This window comes from Pan troglodytes, chromosome 2, assembly GCF_028858775.2.
Source record: "Pan troglodytes isolate AG18354 chromosome 2, NHGRI_mPanTro3-v2.0_pri, whole genome shotgun sequence".
Taxonomy (NCBI): domain Eukaryota; kingdom Metazoa; phylum Chordata; class Mammalia; order Primates; family Hominidae; genus Pan; species Pan troglodytes.
The window spans coordinates 160,565,667-160,583,594 of record NC_086015.1 but is presented as its reverse complement, the minus strand read 5'-3'; the positions used below and the strand labels follow the sequence as shown (position 1 = coordinate 160,583,594).

Below are 17,928 nucleotides of genomic sequence, written 5' to 3'. Positions count from 1 at the left end.
ACATTATGTTCTGCTGGCTTAGAGGCCTTAGTTTCAGAGTGAGGTATGCTGCTCTCAAGATAGTAAGTTCTCATGAGATCTGGTTGTTTAAGTGTGTGGCACCTTCCCACCCTTGTTCTGCATTCACCATGTGATCTGCCTACTCCTGCTTTGCCTTCTGCCGTGAGTAAAACTCCCTGAGGCTTCCCACAGAAGCAGATTGCAGAACTATGCTTCATGAACAGCCTGCAGAACCATGAACCAATTAAACCTCTTATAAATTACCCAGTCTCGAGTATTCTTTATAGCAATGCAAGAATGGACTAACACATGACTCCTCTATGAGACAGATACTGTGATTAACCCCTTTTAATAAACTGAGCCATGCAAGGTTAAATAACTTGCCCAAGGTCCATGTCTGGTTAGCTACAGTGCCAGATTCAAACTTAGGAAAAAGCTTCTGAACCCACTTTATAAACAACTATATTATTGCACTTGCCTTCTCAGACAAATAAGGCACAGCTAGGAAGGCTTTACATGGTACTACTACCTTTTCATTCCTCGAAGGTAAAATTTGCCATATTAATGTTTATCCAAAGAAAATCTTTCACATATATTGACATTTTGAACAGTCGACACTTTCCTTGCTAGTCCCTTACCCATCAATTCTACTTTGCATGCAGTAAGAAAGCCTCTTGAAACCCAAATGCTGGATAATATCTCTGGGATGGAGAAACTTAACCCATCACTCAGACAGATCAGCTGAATCCAACAGAAAGGTGGTGCTAGCAGGGTTTTAGTAGCTTTGTCTCAGTTGTGGTTCTGGATTTTCTAAAGTGGCTCTAAACCCACCAGCCAATGAGAGTATTTGAGATTTTATTTTAAGGCTTAATATCTCAAGCTCTGAACAAACAACAAAACTGGAGGTAACAAAAGTCTTCCAATAGAATAGGAAAAACAATCATATACCTGCAGTATATAGAAATTTACCTCCTCCAGAGTGATGACCGCTGGTTAAAAATGGCTTTTAAAACCTGATATTGGTTTCTCTGCAAGGGAAGTATGAAGAAGAAAGAGAGATGGGGTAGGAAGGGGCTCACAGATGCTGCCAATGTTATTGATAATTTCCTGTTACATTACATATATTTATATATATTATTTCATATGTAGCATATATTCCATAATGTCAAAGAAAAATACAATCATTGAATATTTGCTATGTGCCAAATAGTATACCTGATATCGAAAACAGTAATCTTTATAATAAAACATTCAGGCTGTACTAAGTAACTTATTTTTAAATTCATTGATATTTCTGGCATCATCAGATCATATTAAAAATAATACTAATAATAACAATTCATTGATAGCATTGTTTTATCACCTACTCTATGCTAGATACTTTACAATTATTTTTTCATTGTTCCTCACAACATCATGAAGAAGTTGTGTCAGCTAAGATGAATTTGGTAATAGCATATGCAACTAAAGCTGATTCAGAAGAAAAATATTTATTATCTCCTATAACAAGAAGCCTGGAAAACAGGGTGGGTCCCAGGTTTGTTCAGAAGTTCCACAACATCATCAAGAACTCTTGATAAGCTTCTTTCTATTCTCTCTCTACCATCATCATTATATTTGAATTGGTCCCATAAACATACCCTCACACTTGCAAAGATAACTGCCCAGATCCAGGTAGTGCATATAGGTACAACAATGTCTGGTTAAGGAACAGGAATGTGTTCTTCCATCTCTTTTTATCTGGGAGGAAAACATTTTTCAGTAGTCTTCTACCCCAGAAAACTTCACATCAGGTCCAGTTGCCCAGGATTAAATCACATACCCATGCCCTAGTTTAAAAGGAGCCTGAGAAATAGAATAGCTATTTTCACTTTATAGCAGGCTGGGCGTTATACCAATAAGAAAGAAGGGGATAGGGTGAGATACGATTAGTGATAGGCAATCAAAAGTATCTGCCGCCGAACTGTTAGCTCCAATCTACAGATGAAGCTTAGGCTCAAAGTGGTTAAATAAGATGCTGTGCCTTTTAAATGCACCATTTAGACCAAGCTTGTCCAATCCACAACCTGTAGGCCACATGAGGCCCAGGACAGCTTTGAATGCAGCCCAACACAAATTCATAAACTTTCTTAAAACATTATGAGATTTTTTTGTGATTTTTTTTTAGCTCATCAGCTATTATTAGTGTTAGCATAGTTTGTGTGTGGCCCAAGACAATTCTTCTTCTTCCGATGTGGCCCAGGGAAGCCAAATGATTGTACACCCCTGATGTATACCATTGATATAGTTTGGCTATGTCACCGCTGAAATCTTATATTGAATTCCCACATGTGGTGGGAGGGACCCGGTGGGAGGTAATTGAATCATGGGGGCATATCTTTCCCATGCTGTTCTCGTGATAGTGAATAAGTCTTATGAGATCTGATGGTTTTAAAAAGAGGAATTCCCCTACATACGTGCTCTCTCTTTGCCTGCTGCCATCCATGTAAGACATGACTTGCTCCTTCTGCCATGATTGTGAAAATGGACTAATACAACCATTTACATTCAAGGTTGATATTGATATATGAGGTTTTGATACTATCATGAAGTTGTTAGCTGGTTGCTTTGTAGTTTCTATTGTGTGGTTGCAGGCTATGTACTTAAGTGTGTTTTTGTTTTATTATTTAGCAGGTATCATTCTTTCATTTCATGTTTAGAACTCCCTTAAGGATCTCTTCTAAGGCTGATCTAGTGTTAACAAATTCTCTTACAGCTTCCTTGTCTGGACAATATTTTATTTCTCCTTCATTTATGAAGCTTTAGTATGGCGGGGTATGAAATTCTTGGTTGAAATTTCTTTTCTTTAAGAGTGCTAAAATAGGCCCCCAATCTCTCCTTGCTTGTTTCTGTTAAGAAGTCTGTTAGCGTGATGGGATTGCCTTTGTATGTGACCTGCCCTTTTTCTCTAGCTGCCTTTAAGATTTTTCTCTTTAGCATTGACTTTGGACAATCTGGTAGTTACATTCCTTGGTGATGTTCATTTTGTATGGTATCTCACAGGCATTCTCTGGATTTCTTATGTGTAGATGCCTACCTCTCTAGCAAGATTAGGAAAGTTTTTGTGAATTATTCCCTCAAATATATTTTCCGGGTGTTTTACTTTTTCTCCTTCTTTATCAGGAATGTCTGATTGGTATGTCACTTTACATAATCCCATATTTCCCAAAGACTCTGACCTGAGTCTTTGGACTGCACAGTGTCTGTGCAGCCATGCCGCTGGTAATGGCTGACTTTATATGTACCTGGATTAAAAATGGCATCCCGCCATCAGTCCCAGGTCTGGGAAAGTGCAGTTTTTCCCATTGTCTTTCCCTCAGAATATCTCCAAGAGCCTCTCCCCAAGTTAGCTCTAGGGCTTGAAAGAAACAAACTGCTCTCCCTCAGCTTGGGTGGCTTGGATCCCCAGTGGAAAAGTGAGTCACAAAGGAGGCTCTCTGCCTCTCATGTACTGATGACACAGGATTCTTTTGGTGCTGCTTTGGCAGCTGGAAACCTCTATGGCCAGCGGCACCTCTGCCCAAGTTTTCCTTGTGACCATTGGGCTGGCTCTGCCCACTCAGCCTGGCAGGCTGTGCTTGACTCACACTGCTGGCCCAGACCCCATGCCCACCACAGGTGAGACAGGTGTGGAACGGCAAGGGGTGTGTGAGTGACAAAGTACAAGATCTGGCCGCAGCAAGCCAGGTACACCAGCTACTGCGGCAGGCAGCTCCAGGCATCAGCAGAGTTGCAAGTTCCATGCAAGGCTGTGGCTGGACCAGGCATGCCTCAAGCAGCTTCCGCTTTGGGCGCTGGCATCTGGACAAGAGGAATGTGGTGGTGCCCAAAAACTTGGAGATGCCAGCAACCATGGAGCCCCGAGGGGATGTTACAGTGTGTCACAGCTCTGGCTCAGGGAGTCCTGAGGTCTGGGCCTCCAGAAGGGTCACAGCTCTTTTCCCCTAGTCTGGCAAATGGGAACAGGTCACCACCCACAGCTTGGTGGGCTGGCCAGAAACATGTTTCAGCTTTTATCAGCCAGATGCTGTCATGGGGGCTTTATTCCAGCATTTTCCTCTCCAGGATCTGGGGTATCCTTCATGATTCTGGTGGAGTCCCATTCTCCTTCTTGAATTAAAGCTCACAGAGCTGATCTTTATGTACTATTTTGCTATTTCCAAATGGCTGAGGCACTCTGAAAATCCTCTAATCTGCCATCTTAGAAAACAAAACAAAACAAAATGAGGTGTTTTTTAAAAAATGGTCACAAATAACCAATTCATAACCAACTCCAAAAATAAAACAAGTTTCAATATCTCCACTTAACACTACTTAATAAATGTCTTACCAAGCACATCAGGATCCATTTGAAAAAGGATTAGTAGAAAAGTTCCTCCTTTGACTTTCTTAAAATTACAATTCTCATTCTATGAGATTGGGATTGGATTCTCATTCTATGGGATTGGAATTATAATCGTAACCCTAACTCATTGTCCCAAACCAAATGGATCTTTTCTTTTTAAAAATTACATTGTTCAAACTTTTTTTGTCTTTTATTGGGAGAACCAAGAAAGTAAAAGTATTTCAGCATATGCCAGTGCTACCCACACTTTTCATATTCTTCTGTGAACAACCAGGTTGCAAGTGAAAAGCAAATGACTGTCCCCAGTCTTCAATCTGCACACCTGAGTTGGGTCACATTTATAAAACAATATGTAATGGAGAGAAGAATTAATATGTGGATGGAAAACAATGCTCACATGGATTAGGATGATTAGTAATTTGCTAATGAAAGAAAAGCCCAATTAGTGCAAAGGCAATAAGAAAATCTGCCCATGGTAGCCAAGTAGAAGGGAAGATAAACTGGAAAATATGCTGAAGACCTAAAATCAAATAAAATTTCAGCTGACCTCAGTAAAGCTGATCTTGCATCTCTCTGGGCATGACTGCAAGGAGTTTCATAGAAATTCATCCCCTAATGCTTTGGAAAATCTTTTTCCTTTTACAGAAGATCCACAAAGATCTGAAATCCATCAATGGATTGGTCTATCTATGTATGCATTTCTATCTATCTATCTATCATCTATCTATCTATCTATCTATCTATCTATCTATCTATCTATCTATCTATGTATCTATCTATCTATCTATCTGCTTACCTATCCATCTATTTACCTATCCATCCATCCAGCTCTGTGATTTTATATTTTCAAATTTACCTACTTGCTAAAAATGTCTTTGAAAGCACTATAGTATTGATTTGGGGTTACAAAGTCATTCACAGATGTGCACAGAGTAGCAAAAAACTTCAGTTGTCCCCAGCTGAGGTTGAACAAAGTGATGCCCTGCTGTCTTGGTTCAGCTCTCATACTGTAAACAAGTATCTATTCTTTTCATGGCCTCTTTATTGCCACATTTTTCTTATCTTCATGCTTTTTTTTGTTTGTTTTTGGTGATTTCACTGCTTAAAGTGTCCCCCAAGTATAGTACTAAAGTGCTGTCTAGTGTTCCTAACCACAAGAAGACTGTGATATGCCTCATGGAGAAAATACATGTGTTGGATAAGTTTTGTTCAGGCATAAATTACCCTGCTGTTGGCCATGGGTTCAAATTTAATGAATCAACAGTATATATTAAATAGCTTTAAACAGAAACACACATAAAACAATGTTATGTATGAATCAGTTAACAAAAATGTAACCAGAGGCTTGCAAGAAACTAACCCTGAATTTCCTCTAGAAGCAATACTTCAGTATTGTCTAATTCAGGGTTGTAATTTTATGGAACATAACTACTTGTTATTCCCAAATAACAAGAATCAACATATTATATATAGTCATCCCTCAATATCTGAGGAAAATTGGTTCCAGAACCCCCGTGGATACCAAAATCCAAGGATACTCAAATCACTTATATAAAGTGGCACAGGACTTGCATACAACCTATGCACATCTTCCTGTGTGCTTTAAATCATCTCTAGATTACTTATAATACCTAATACAATGTAAATGCTATGTAAATAGTTATTCTGTGTTTCTATTTGTATTATTTTTATCGTTATATTGTTTCCTATTTTTTCCAAATATTTTGACCTGCAATTGGTTGAATTTGTGGATGTAGAACCCTCCAATATGGAGGGCCAACTGTATCTGTATAGGGAAGCATATAGAGTGATATATCATCATATTCACCTGCAATATGAGTCTATTGAACAGAGTCCTCTGAGTTGAATTTTCTACCTGCCTACATTCTCCAGAGGAGGGTGGTCAACTGTCCTGATTTGCGCATGATTAAGGAGTTTCCCAGGACAAGGGACAAGAGGCTTGCAGTTCTAAAACTGGGAAAATCTTGGGGCAAAGAATTGCTCCCCCAGTACCAGAGTTTCTCACAGCCAAAGAAGCATTGGGGTGGGAGGAGAGTCTAGTACAAACCCTTCAACTCTTGGTCTGGAGCTAAGTCTCTTCAATTAAGAAAGAGACTCTCATGGAATAAATACGCCCCCAGGCAGTTAAGCATCACTGGCCACACTCAGGCTTTTGAAGGCTCCTAAGAAAAGCCTGGAGTCACTCTGGCAAAGTTCCATTGAGAGAACATTAACAAAAAACTCATTTGCTTTACATTTCTAATGGCCCTTGCAAGTGTATCTTTGATGTGTGTAGAGACTTCAAAGAGTTGAACTATGAAGAAAGATTGTGTTTAAATCAAATGGTGTAAAATACAAATGCCCGGGAAATGCAATATTTTCATTCAGGCAACTAATATATTATTATTTTTTTACATTTGTAAAGTGATAAAAGACAGGGGAGAGAAAAATGTGGATTATAGGGCCAAATCCACATTTCCTACATCAGCAAATTCTCAAATTCTCAGAGATTTAGGACTCCACATAGACCAGTGATTCTCCTTTGGCTGCACATCTGAATCATCCAAGGGGTTTAAAAATTCCTATGCCTGAGCTCCACCCATTTCAATAAAATTGAACAGGAATTGGGAAGCAGGAGAGATTTACTTGGCATTAGAATAGTTTTAACAGCTTTCCAGGGGATTCTAATGTGCAGCCAGTGCTGAGAACCACTCACAAGGAGGACAGCACTGAGAAAGAACATCAGGAAACTTCTGGGTTCAGCAGGGAAGAAAGAATGCTATCATCAGCTGGTGACGTCTACCACAGGTGGAGTACAGAAAGGAGGGCTGCAGCCTACAGAGCTGCCCTAAATGGTTTTTATCAGCCCTAGTGATGTGGAAACATTCAAACTCTGGAATCAGATGAATCTTGATTTAATATTGGCTCTGCCACTTATAGCTATATTATACCTGTGCAACTTTAGTGAAGTTACTATCCCTCTTTACATCAATATCCTCATCTAGATACTCATTTTGCAAGGTCATTGTGAAGATTAAGTTAAAATGCATATGTCAAGTACCAGACATACAGTGGATGCTTAGTGAATGGAAGCTATTGTTATTATCCAGACCCCCACATTTTCATGTTTGGCCATTTTCTGAGTTGTGTTCTGTTTTTCTGACAAAGGATAGCAGAGCACCTTTATGAAACTGGAGTAGTAGTATTAAAAAAACAAAATAATAAAAAGTGAAAAAAATGGCCAATGCAATTTTGCAAACATATAATCTAGTTCAGGGGTCAACAAATTACTGCCTGTGGGCCAAATCCAGCCACATCCACTAATTTACTTATTGCTTTTAGCTCTTTTCCCACAACAAGAGACCATCTGACCCACTAAACTGGAAATATTTACTGTCTGTTCCTTTAGAGAAAATATTTATTTGACTCCTGATCCTGAGTTCATCAATACTCAGCATGGTCCATGGACACCAAGACCTTTTCAGGGAATCTGTAAGGTCAAAGCTATTTTTACAATAATACTAAGACATTATTTACCATTTTCACTGTGTTGACATTTGCATTAATAGAACAAAGCAATGGTGGTTTAAACTGCAAGTGCCTAGGCACAAACCAAGACAAGACAGTGGCACCACACTGTACTCGTAGTCATATTCTTTACCACCACACGTTTGCAGGACAAGAAAAAAAAAGCCAGTTTCTCCTAAGTCAGTGTTTCTCAGCCTTGGCAATATTGACATTTTGGACCAAACAACTCTCGGTTGTGTGGTTGTCTTGTGCATTGTGGGGTGTTTGGCCTCTACCCACCAGATACCACTAGCCCTCCCATTCTCCTAGTCGTGACAAAAATGTCTCCAGACATTCTCCAAATGCCCTCTGGGGAGGAAAAAAATCACTCCTCTCCCTTTCTTTTCCCCACTGCCTCCCCCTGGAAACCACTGAATTAACCTGATGAAGTAGTAGAAATTATTAATTTTATTAAATCTCAATCCTGAGTACACATCTTCTTAAGTTTCTCTGTGGCTAAATGGGAAGGATTCATTGGCTTGGCACTTATGCTGCTGATTGAAATACAGAAATTCAGTGGTTATCTTAAGAAAAAAAAACCATGTGTTATTTGCCTATGTGCCAAACTAACCACTTTTTTTTTTTTGTGGAACCATTTTTACTTGAAATAACAACTAATGAACAATCTATGATTATTTGTTTGGGGCTGTTTGGTAGACATTATCCAGAAAATGAATGAAGTGAGCCTTTCATTTCAAGCAAAACTACTGATGCTAGTATTTGCTGCCAGTGATACAATTTGAGCTTGCAAATGAAAATTGGAGTTTTGGAAAATCTATTATCTGCCACTGTAAACTTGAAAGTTTCCCAATACTTAAAAGACTTTTCTGATGAGATCAGTGGTGAAAATAGTGAATGCAATGTTTTTTATATTATATAATGAAATGCATCAACCTTTGGAAGATATGCCTAACACAGTAAACCCATATTTTTCAAAATGACTAATGCTTAATATTTCAAAGTCATGCATAGGTAAAAGATTTAATCAAAGTGCAAGACAGACCAGTGGATTTTAATGTAATAGGATACAAAGTTAATTAAAGTCACATATCACAACTAACCTTTGAGAAACTACTTGTTGAGTTTTGGTGTAGCGTCCAAGAAGAATATTCACAATTATCAAGGCTATTTTGAAAATAGTCTTCCCTTTTCTAACTTCAAATCTTTATGAGGCCAGATTTAACAGATCAAATACAGAAACATATGAGAATATAGATGTCATCTATTAAGAAGTTACTAAAGAAATTTGCAAAAATATAGAGGAATGCCAGTCTTCTCACTAAATTTTTTGTTTTGGAAAATGTGATTTTTTAATGAAAATATACATTTTAAAAATTGCCTATTTTAACTTCCAATATGGCCAATACCAATAGATATAAACCAGATAACAAAAACTCTGGGATCTTTGATCATTTTCAAGAGTGTAAAGCGGTCCTAAAACCAAAAGATTTGAGAATTGCTGATCTATTTTGTATATACAGAGTATTTATAATATTTATATAACTAAATTAAAAATAGTTAACAAAAAAGACCACATAACTCTGATGATGAATGAGATGTAGGAAAAAGGAGTGGAAAAATATGTGCATAGGTCATTTAGTTTAGTTTTTTTTTTTTTTGATGGGAGGAGCTGGCAGTATAGCAAGTGAGGGTCTAGATGTAGAAACAGGGAGGGCATATGTGGCCTTGAGCAAGTTAGTCTCCTATCTGTGCTTCAGTTTCCTCCTTGTTAAAGTGGCAATGATTCTAGTACTTATAGCATTATTTGGAGGATTATATGAGTAAATACCTGAACAGAGTATAGAATATGCTTGGTGCTTAGAGTAAGTGCCCTCTCTGGGCCAGCTATTTTTGTTTAATAATAAACAATGAATTTGTGTCAGCAGGGATAAGGTCAGACCCACAATTAAGGCTTACAGGTGCTGACCCTACCCCTCAATGGGGTGACTGAAAGCAGGAAAATCCAGTCACTAGCCCTCAGAGACAAAATATCATGAAGCTGAGAAAGAAATCAGAATCTCCTAACCCCCTTCCTGCCCTAATATCACACTTTCTAATCCAAAATCACATCTGTTACCCCTGTGAGGTACATGGATGTGCTCCAAGGTTTCAGAACAAATGATGTGAGGTTGGCTTGGTTTCATACTTTAGTTCCAGAGCAGTTATAATTTTTCCTGTTCCTGCACTGTGATTAATTTTCCCTTCAACTCAGTTGGCTGCCAGCGATCATTCAGAATTATGTTGATTTCAGCAAATACCCACACAACGACCTTCACCTTTTAAAAGACACATGCTTTAAAGAAGGGGCTTGCAAATTTTTATAGTGAGAAGGATTCTTAATGAAACCATGGGGACATTTATTGCATAAGCAAATGAAATGTTTGTGAAACGGTTTTTAAAAATTCTAATGAAAAATCTACTTCTGAAAGTAAGGAAGTTACCTCAAATTTTAAATTACATCTTAGTAGGACAAACAGCATATAAAATTCAGTTCCTGTATCTTCCTACCACCCTATATCAAGCAGGATAAATTTATGGTAATTGTTTTCTAAGGTTACTGAGAATGTTGAGTTTAGAGTCTGAAACCTTGCCAAATTCAAATGTCGCCTTCTCTCTGAGATGTGTCCTACGTACATTATTTACCATTGGCTCCCCCTTCTGCTTCATTTTCCTTTGAGGCACGTTTTTCCATCTAACACACTATACATTTTACAAAGATATTTTGTTTATTGTCTGTCTGCCTCATTATTGTGGCAGGAATTTTTGTGCTTTTTCTTCAGTGATATGTTCCTGACTTCTAGAAGGGGGTCTGGCATATGGTAGGGACCCCCCACATCCAGCTTTTACCTTTAAATCAGGAATAGAAAATGTCCCTTGATGCATTGCATATCATGAATTCACACATGGAGACTTTGAATTAATAAATGAGTCTATGTTGCAAAAAAAAACAAAAACTGTTGGATCCAAGAGCATTTAAGTATTGTTCTGCAACCTGGCAATTGTATGACCCAAAATATGAAACAGGGTCTCCAGGAACATATTCCAGGGGTCTTTTATTTTCATTCATCTAACATTATTCTTTGATGAATAGATGTCTTTAGCTTCAACTAGCTGTCCAGCTCATGAAAGCACAAGCCTCTGTCTCACATACCCATACAGGACACTGTGCCCTAGTGGGGTTTAAAAAATAAATAAGGGATTGATGGCAGAAGTACCCCATTTACCCCAAGAGATATGTTCCAGTGCAACTGTACATGGAATCTTTGAAAATCAAGTACCAAAAATGAGGGAACTTCACTACTTAAATTTGTTCTGTATTAAATATTTATTGTAAAGCACAGAATTCCTTTGTAACAACATACTTTATTTATAAGGTCATATTTTGATATATAAGGTTTTCTTAAATCAGTAAATTGAGACACACACACTGGGTGTAGAATCCACAGGCTCAATTTAGTGCCAGGTTGATGACTGATGACTGAGAAGTAGCTCCTTTAGAAGACTTGACTGGCACATGTAACCATTAGGAAATTATAAATAAAAGGTGAGGGGGATTGTGTGTTCTTTAAAAGCAAGGGCATCCTTTCATTCACCTTTGTTATCTAGAGTCTAGTAAAAGCATATTATAGGCATGCCATACCTATTTGGTGATTAAATAAGAGCATGAGTAAGCAAATGATCAAATGCAATTAAGTACTAAAAAGATTTTTGGCTGGACACGGTGGCTTACGCCTGTAATCCTAGCATTTTGGGAGGCTGAGGCAGGAGGATTACTTGAGCCCAGGCCAGCCTGGGCAACACGGTGAGACCCTGTCTCTACAAAAAAATTAAAAAATAAAAAATAGCTGAGTGTGGTGGCACACACCTGTGGTGCACCTACATAGGAGACTGAGGCAGCAGGATAGCTTGAGCCCAGGAGGTCAAGGCTGCAGTGAGCCATGATCACACCTCTGCACTCCAGCCTGGTCAACAGAGTAAAATTCTGTCTCAAAAAGATACTAAAATAAAATAAAATTAAGATTTTTAAAGAGTCTTTAATGCAGTAAAAATTTACGCAGGAGTCACTGGAGACAGCTGCATGGAAGAGTTGCACCTTGAAGGAAATTAAGGCTTCAAATGCTAGCACAAAGGGTAAATAAGAATTCCTAACGAGAAGAGTAATCTAGATCTGTGCACCAGTTAGTCAGAAGGATTGTGAGCAGCAACTTCCAGTATATATTTATTTATATTTATACATATGTTCCACTATACTAACAAGAAAAAATTTTAGACATACACAAAAATAAGATTTTAAAAGAAAAGTTAAATGTGAAATAAGCCATATTTTAAATTGTTATTTATTAATGGTATATCATTATTTCTATTGGGCACAAATCTACATTTCAAATAACCTTTTCAATAATTTTGAATATTGAATTTTTTGGCTAACTTCCAGTCATGTCAGATTAGATCACGTTGCCTCAAAATATGGCTAATGAGGAGTTTTAATAGGTATAAGAGATGTGTCAGCTAAGCCATTTTCTTATTTGCTCATGCCTACATTATTCATATTGTCCTTAATCTTTCATTCTTTGAAGGAACTTAGATGACTGTGAAAGTTAGCTTGGTTAAACCTAGATAATATAATCTACTCAATCGGCCAAGCATATAAAAACTGTAATACACTGAAAGATGCTTAAAGTTAACAAGTCAGTGAGAAAACCTGCAGCAAGGAAATCAACCTAGCACACTAGTGGAATATGCAACCATCACCCCGACAGACAGATGGGTTAAGTGTGCCAGGGTCAAGGCTCACTTTGAGACCATGGACCGTACCTGCCCCGTGCAGGTGGAGTTAGCAGCTCACATAGTTGTGAGAGGTGCATGTGTGGGGTCTCATCATTTATGATGGTTGAGAGGTTTTGACCTGGAAAGATAGGTTAATGAGTATGTTTGCATATTAGTCTGTCCTGGAAATCAGGAATAAATTAAAAATCTCAAAGAAGCAGATTCAGAGGAACTATGAATGAAACTGATTATTCAACTTGAGCTAGCTCCCTGAGTCAGCTCCCTATAGAATTATCATCTGCTGCTCATGGGACTCTGATTTTTTCTTTTCTATTTATTAATTTTTTTTTTCTGAGACCGAGTCTCCCTCTGTCTCCCAGGCTGGAGTGCAGTGGCACGATCTTGGCTCACTGCACCGTCTGCCTCCTGCGTTCAAGTGATTCTCGTGCCTCAGCCTCTCAAGTAGCTGGGATTACAGGCATGTGCCACTGTGCCCAGCTAGTTTTTTGTATTTTTAAGTTGAGATGGGGTTTTACCATGTTGCCCAGGCTGGTTGCAAACTCCTGTTCTCGATCAGGAGTTCCAAGCCATCCACCCACCTCAGCCTCCCAAAGTGCTGGGATTACAGGCATGACCACCATGCCTGGATGATTTTCTTCTAAAAGATAAACCTATTTTCTTCATTGTTTTTGGCAGGAGAGAGCCAGGAGCTGCCTGACATACCTGGTGAGCCAACTGGCCAACATGGAGCATTCGTTTCACCATATTCTCCTGCTGGAGATTAAAAGCATCACCGACACCTTCTCCTCAATCTTGGGCCCTCAGAGCAGAGACATCTTCCGCATGAGCAACAGCTTCACTGCCATTGCTAAACTCCTTACCCGACAACTGGAAAATACCAAGGCTGGAAGTGGCAGGTGAGCAAGAGCTTCTGTGTACCTCAGGGAGCTGCTGTGCACCTGTGGGGGTAGAATGCAGACAGTTAAGCCTCTCTAACTTCCAAAGGAAGCTAAAACCTGTATCTCAACAGAGAATAATATCTGTATAAATTATGGCACTTGCCAGAATCTTTCTTCTAAATGTGTGAAAACCAGAATGTAACAAAACAATAAATTTAAAAGGTTCACAAAATATGGTAAAGGAATTAGAACATAGTGCAAGTAATATTTTATAGCACCCGTTTATTTACTCAGCAAGCAGTTAACAATTTAAATTGTCATACTGAATAATCGAACATAGCTTACTATGTATCAGGAAGCTAGACATATATAGAGAGATAAGCAGGTTTCTTGTATTCAAGAAGCTCACTGACTAGTATGAGATAAATATTTAAGTGCATAATGGGAGAATAGCAGAATGGCCGAAAGGTTATGCTTATCAAGATGAGTTCAAGGGGCATGGAAAATACAGAGATAGAGTATGTACTTCTGCATCAAAGGGAGAGGGGTGGGAAGCTGTTATCAGAGGAGGTTCCTCTGAAGAGGTGATATTTTGAACCAAGTAGTGAAAGATGACCAGATTTCACCAGGCTGTCTTTTGGGCAGCATTTGAAAAAGCACTTTCTGGAAACAGAAGTCATTTTGTATGACTAGGGTTATGTTACAAGGAAAATAACATTAGGAGATGCTGATGAAGTGGTAGGCAGGGACCAGTGGATGATAGGCTCAACAGAGTGGACTAAGGAGTTCAGTTTTACCCTCTAAGCAGTGAGGAGTGATTGTGGAGCTTCGTACATGGCAGGGTATAATCAGTCCAGATTTCAGGAAGCTCACCCTGGCCCCAGTGCAGAGGATGTCTCAGGAAGAGGCAGATGAGCCAGATCAAGTGAGGGAAGAGCAGAAAAGTGTGCATAGGTGTTGGCCATGAGGAAATTATTGACGATTGAGGTGAGGAAGCTGCCATTGGTGTGGCTAGCAGAAAACAGGGTGATGGGGCTTGCAGAGAGAGTGGACACAATGCACAAACTGGCCTTTTCAAGAAGCTTGTCTTTGGAAAAAACATACAAGGCCATGCAAGGTTGAGGGAGGGGTTTTATTTGTTTTTGCTCTGGTTTGAATAGAGAGAAACTTAAAAAACTTATGACCTTTAGAAGTTACAAAAGCCCTTTATGTATGTAATCTCATTTGATCCTCATGACCATTCTACAAGGCAAGAAGGGCAGATGTCACTTACTCCTACTTTATAGAAGAAGAAACAGAGGCTCAGATACTGGTTAAATATCTTCCCAATGTTACACAATGACTAAATGACAGAGGATGGACTCGACCCCATCTCCATAATTCAGATCACAGGCAATGGAAGGTGCTCAGTTATGGAGGAGGGTGGGGCCCATTTGAGACTAGTGTCAAATTCTGTGGGTTTTTTGGAATAACAAATGATGCATGCCATTTCCAGTGTGAAACAAGAATTCCATGAGAAGCCATCTTGATAGAGTAGTGAGCATTTAGTCATTTGGGTCTACTTTATGTTCAGCATGGTGTAGAGCCTGGAGGTCCTAAGAGATATAAGGTACTATCCTTACCATCAAGAGTCACAGTCAGAGGATGTGATGTGCTAAAAGTGCATACAATGGGCTATGGTGAAAAAGGGATGTACTGACCAGCAGCCAGAGAGTCGAATATTTCACAGAGAAGGTAAAATTTAAGTTCATTTCCTATTTATTATCTTCCATGTGCCAAGCATTTCTCTAGAAACTAGGTCAAGTTGCACAGAATGAACGAAAATTCCCCAGATAAGGGTAGAAAGGATACCACAAATTAAAAAAAATAGCACATACAAAGATACAAGGGCTTAATAATATGTGCTCAGACTGAGGAAAGATAATTTGTTCAGTAGGGCAGGAAAGTAAGTTGAAAAGTTAGGTCAGAGGCAGATTATCAGAGGCCTTTCATGCTGTGTTAGAAGCAAGGGTTTGTTCTGTAAGCAACATGGAGGCTTGGAAAGATTTTAATCCAGAGAATTATCACAGCTCTTAGCACAGGAATTAACAGATAGTAAGCACTCAAATATTTTCACCAAATGAATAGGTAAATCAGGAGTAACTAACATCATGAAGCATTGAATTAATTTGGTTGGAGCAGCCAGTTGGCAAGAGACAAAGTGAGAGGTCTAGACAAAATGATGAGAGCCTAAGAAGTCAGGGCAGATCATTATATTAGAGGACACAAAATTATGAGGAAGTGATCACCTATTGGAGGTGGAGTAAGAAGAAGAGGGGGGTGGATGAACACCCAGAGATATGTAGCTTGAATGACCGCATAGAAATGGAGATGATGCTGATAACCAAGAAAGGAGTTCGCAGGAGGGAAGCCAACCTGGGACGATCTCTTAACCCCTACACACAGAGAATGTAATCTGACCAATAGTGTCATCAAAGTCAATAACTATTCACAGAGGTAGAGTTGGTAAATGTCCTTTTCTTTCAACACAATGAGTTTGATTGAGCATATAAAAATGTGTTGTCACCTGGTTTGATATACAGATGCCTATTACAAGGGTTTCTTAACCCTGGTATTATTGATATTTGGGCTAGATAACACTCAGTTGTGAGATTGCCATATGCATTATAGAATATTCACCAGCAATGTGCTGGCCCCTACCCACTAGATGATAGAAGAAGCACCCCCTTTCAATTGTGACAACCAAAAATGTCTCCAGGTTTTGCTAAATGTCCCCAAGGAAACAAAAACCTCCCCCACTTGAGAATCACTACTATATATATATATATATAATATATATATATATACCATTCAAAAATAGCATTTTCATAGACCCATAAGTTAACTGGCAATGACCTGAACACATGGCAGCATCCAGGAGAGTCAAGGCCAGCATCATTAAAAAGATTTGCCATTTATATGCACCCACAAAGTTGCTGTTGGCCAATTTTAATGACGTGGTTTCAGAAGTTTGGTTTACAGTCTCTGCAGTTGGTATTTGAGGGAGCCATTCTGTGCTGTATGCACAGCTGAACTGTGTGTCTTCTCCAAGCCATGGCTAACATGTGCCATGAGTGAAAGTTTGAGCCCATGTCCTGGCCAGTGCTCACCTATTCTCTATTTTCCCTATGGACACAAGGTTTCAAGAGGCCAGTTGACATTTCTGAGATTATATATGTGAAAAGCTTTATATAAAGAGAAAAAATATTATATAAGTGTGTTACATAGGCATCTTAACAGGAAAATATATTTTTAATAAGTAGGCCTGTATTAGTCCATTTTCATACTGTTGTAAAGAACTGCCTGAGAGTGAGTAATTTATAAAGGATAGAGGTTTAATTAACTCACAGTTCGGCATGGCTGGGAGACCTCAGGAAACTTACAATCATGGAAGACGGCAAAGGGGAAGCAAGACACCATCTTCACAAGGCAGCAAGAAGACGTGCCAAGCAAAGCAGAAACAGCCCCTTATAAAACCATCAGCTCTCATGGGAACTCACTCACTATCACGAAAACAGCATGGGGGAAACTGCCCCTATGATTCAATTACCTCCACCTAGTCTCTCCCTTGACACGTGGAGATTATGGGGATTATAATTCAAGATGAGATTTGGGTGGGGACACAAAGCCTAACCATATCAAGGCCCAACCCAATTAGCAATGAACAATTTCCCCATGAAAAGAAGAATTTAGGAGATATGTAGGTAGGAAGAAAAAATAAGGTCCCACTATGAAAATATGAGTCTGCATGTATGAGAATGCATTTTAAATATCTTTTTTTTTTTTTTTTTTAGTATTTTTCTGAGGTGAGAGGGCAGGAGAGTAGGAAAGAAAGAAAGGGCAAAATGAAATGTAAAGAGATGAAAAGGTCACCACTCACCTCCTACCACGACTGCCATCATCCCCCACCTCAACCTCTCTCAATTGAAAATACTTCTCTCAGTTCAACCCCTCGCTGTCAATCTTCTTCTAATCGATTGTAATTATTCAGTGGGAATCTCTAAACCCTCGTGTGGACAGCCAGCCTTTTGTCTGAACGGCTCATCCTCTCTGGAATGGTTGCTAAGGCTTCTCTCCCAACATCTTTTCCTTGAATACCCTTCATTGTGACCATTTAACTTCAGTCATTTTAACCTGCCCCCAAAGCAGAAAGGTCTGCACTTTTGTCTAAAGCATGCAGCAAAATCTGATCCTTACAATTAAAGGGGAAATGAATAAGTGAAGAGAGCTTGAAAGAAAATTAAAGATGATAAAATTCAAAACAGATGTCAT

General features: G+C 38.9%; 1 protein-coding gene across 8 annotated transcripts in view; it reads left to right on the top strand.

The window, feature by feature from the left end:
- VEPH1 (ventricular zone expressed PH domain containing 1) overlaps positions 1-17,928 on the top strand; it is a 246,924-nt gene that overhangs the window by 108,771 nt on the left and 120,225 nt on the right. For all 8 annotated transcript variants that reach the window (XM_054681217.2, XM_054681216.2, XM_001152941.6 and 5 more), the window contains one exon: positions 13,415-13,635. In XM_054681217.2, coding sequence (XP_054537192.1) covers positions 13,415-13,635 — 221 coding nt within the window. The remainder of the gene's footprint in view (positions 1-13,414; positions 13,636-17,928) is intronic.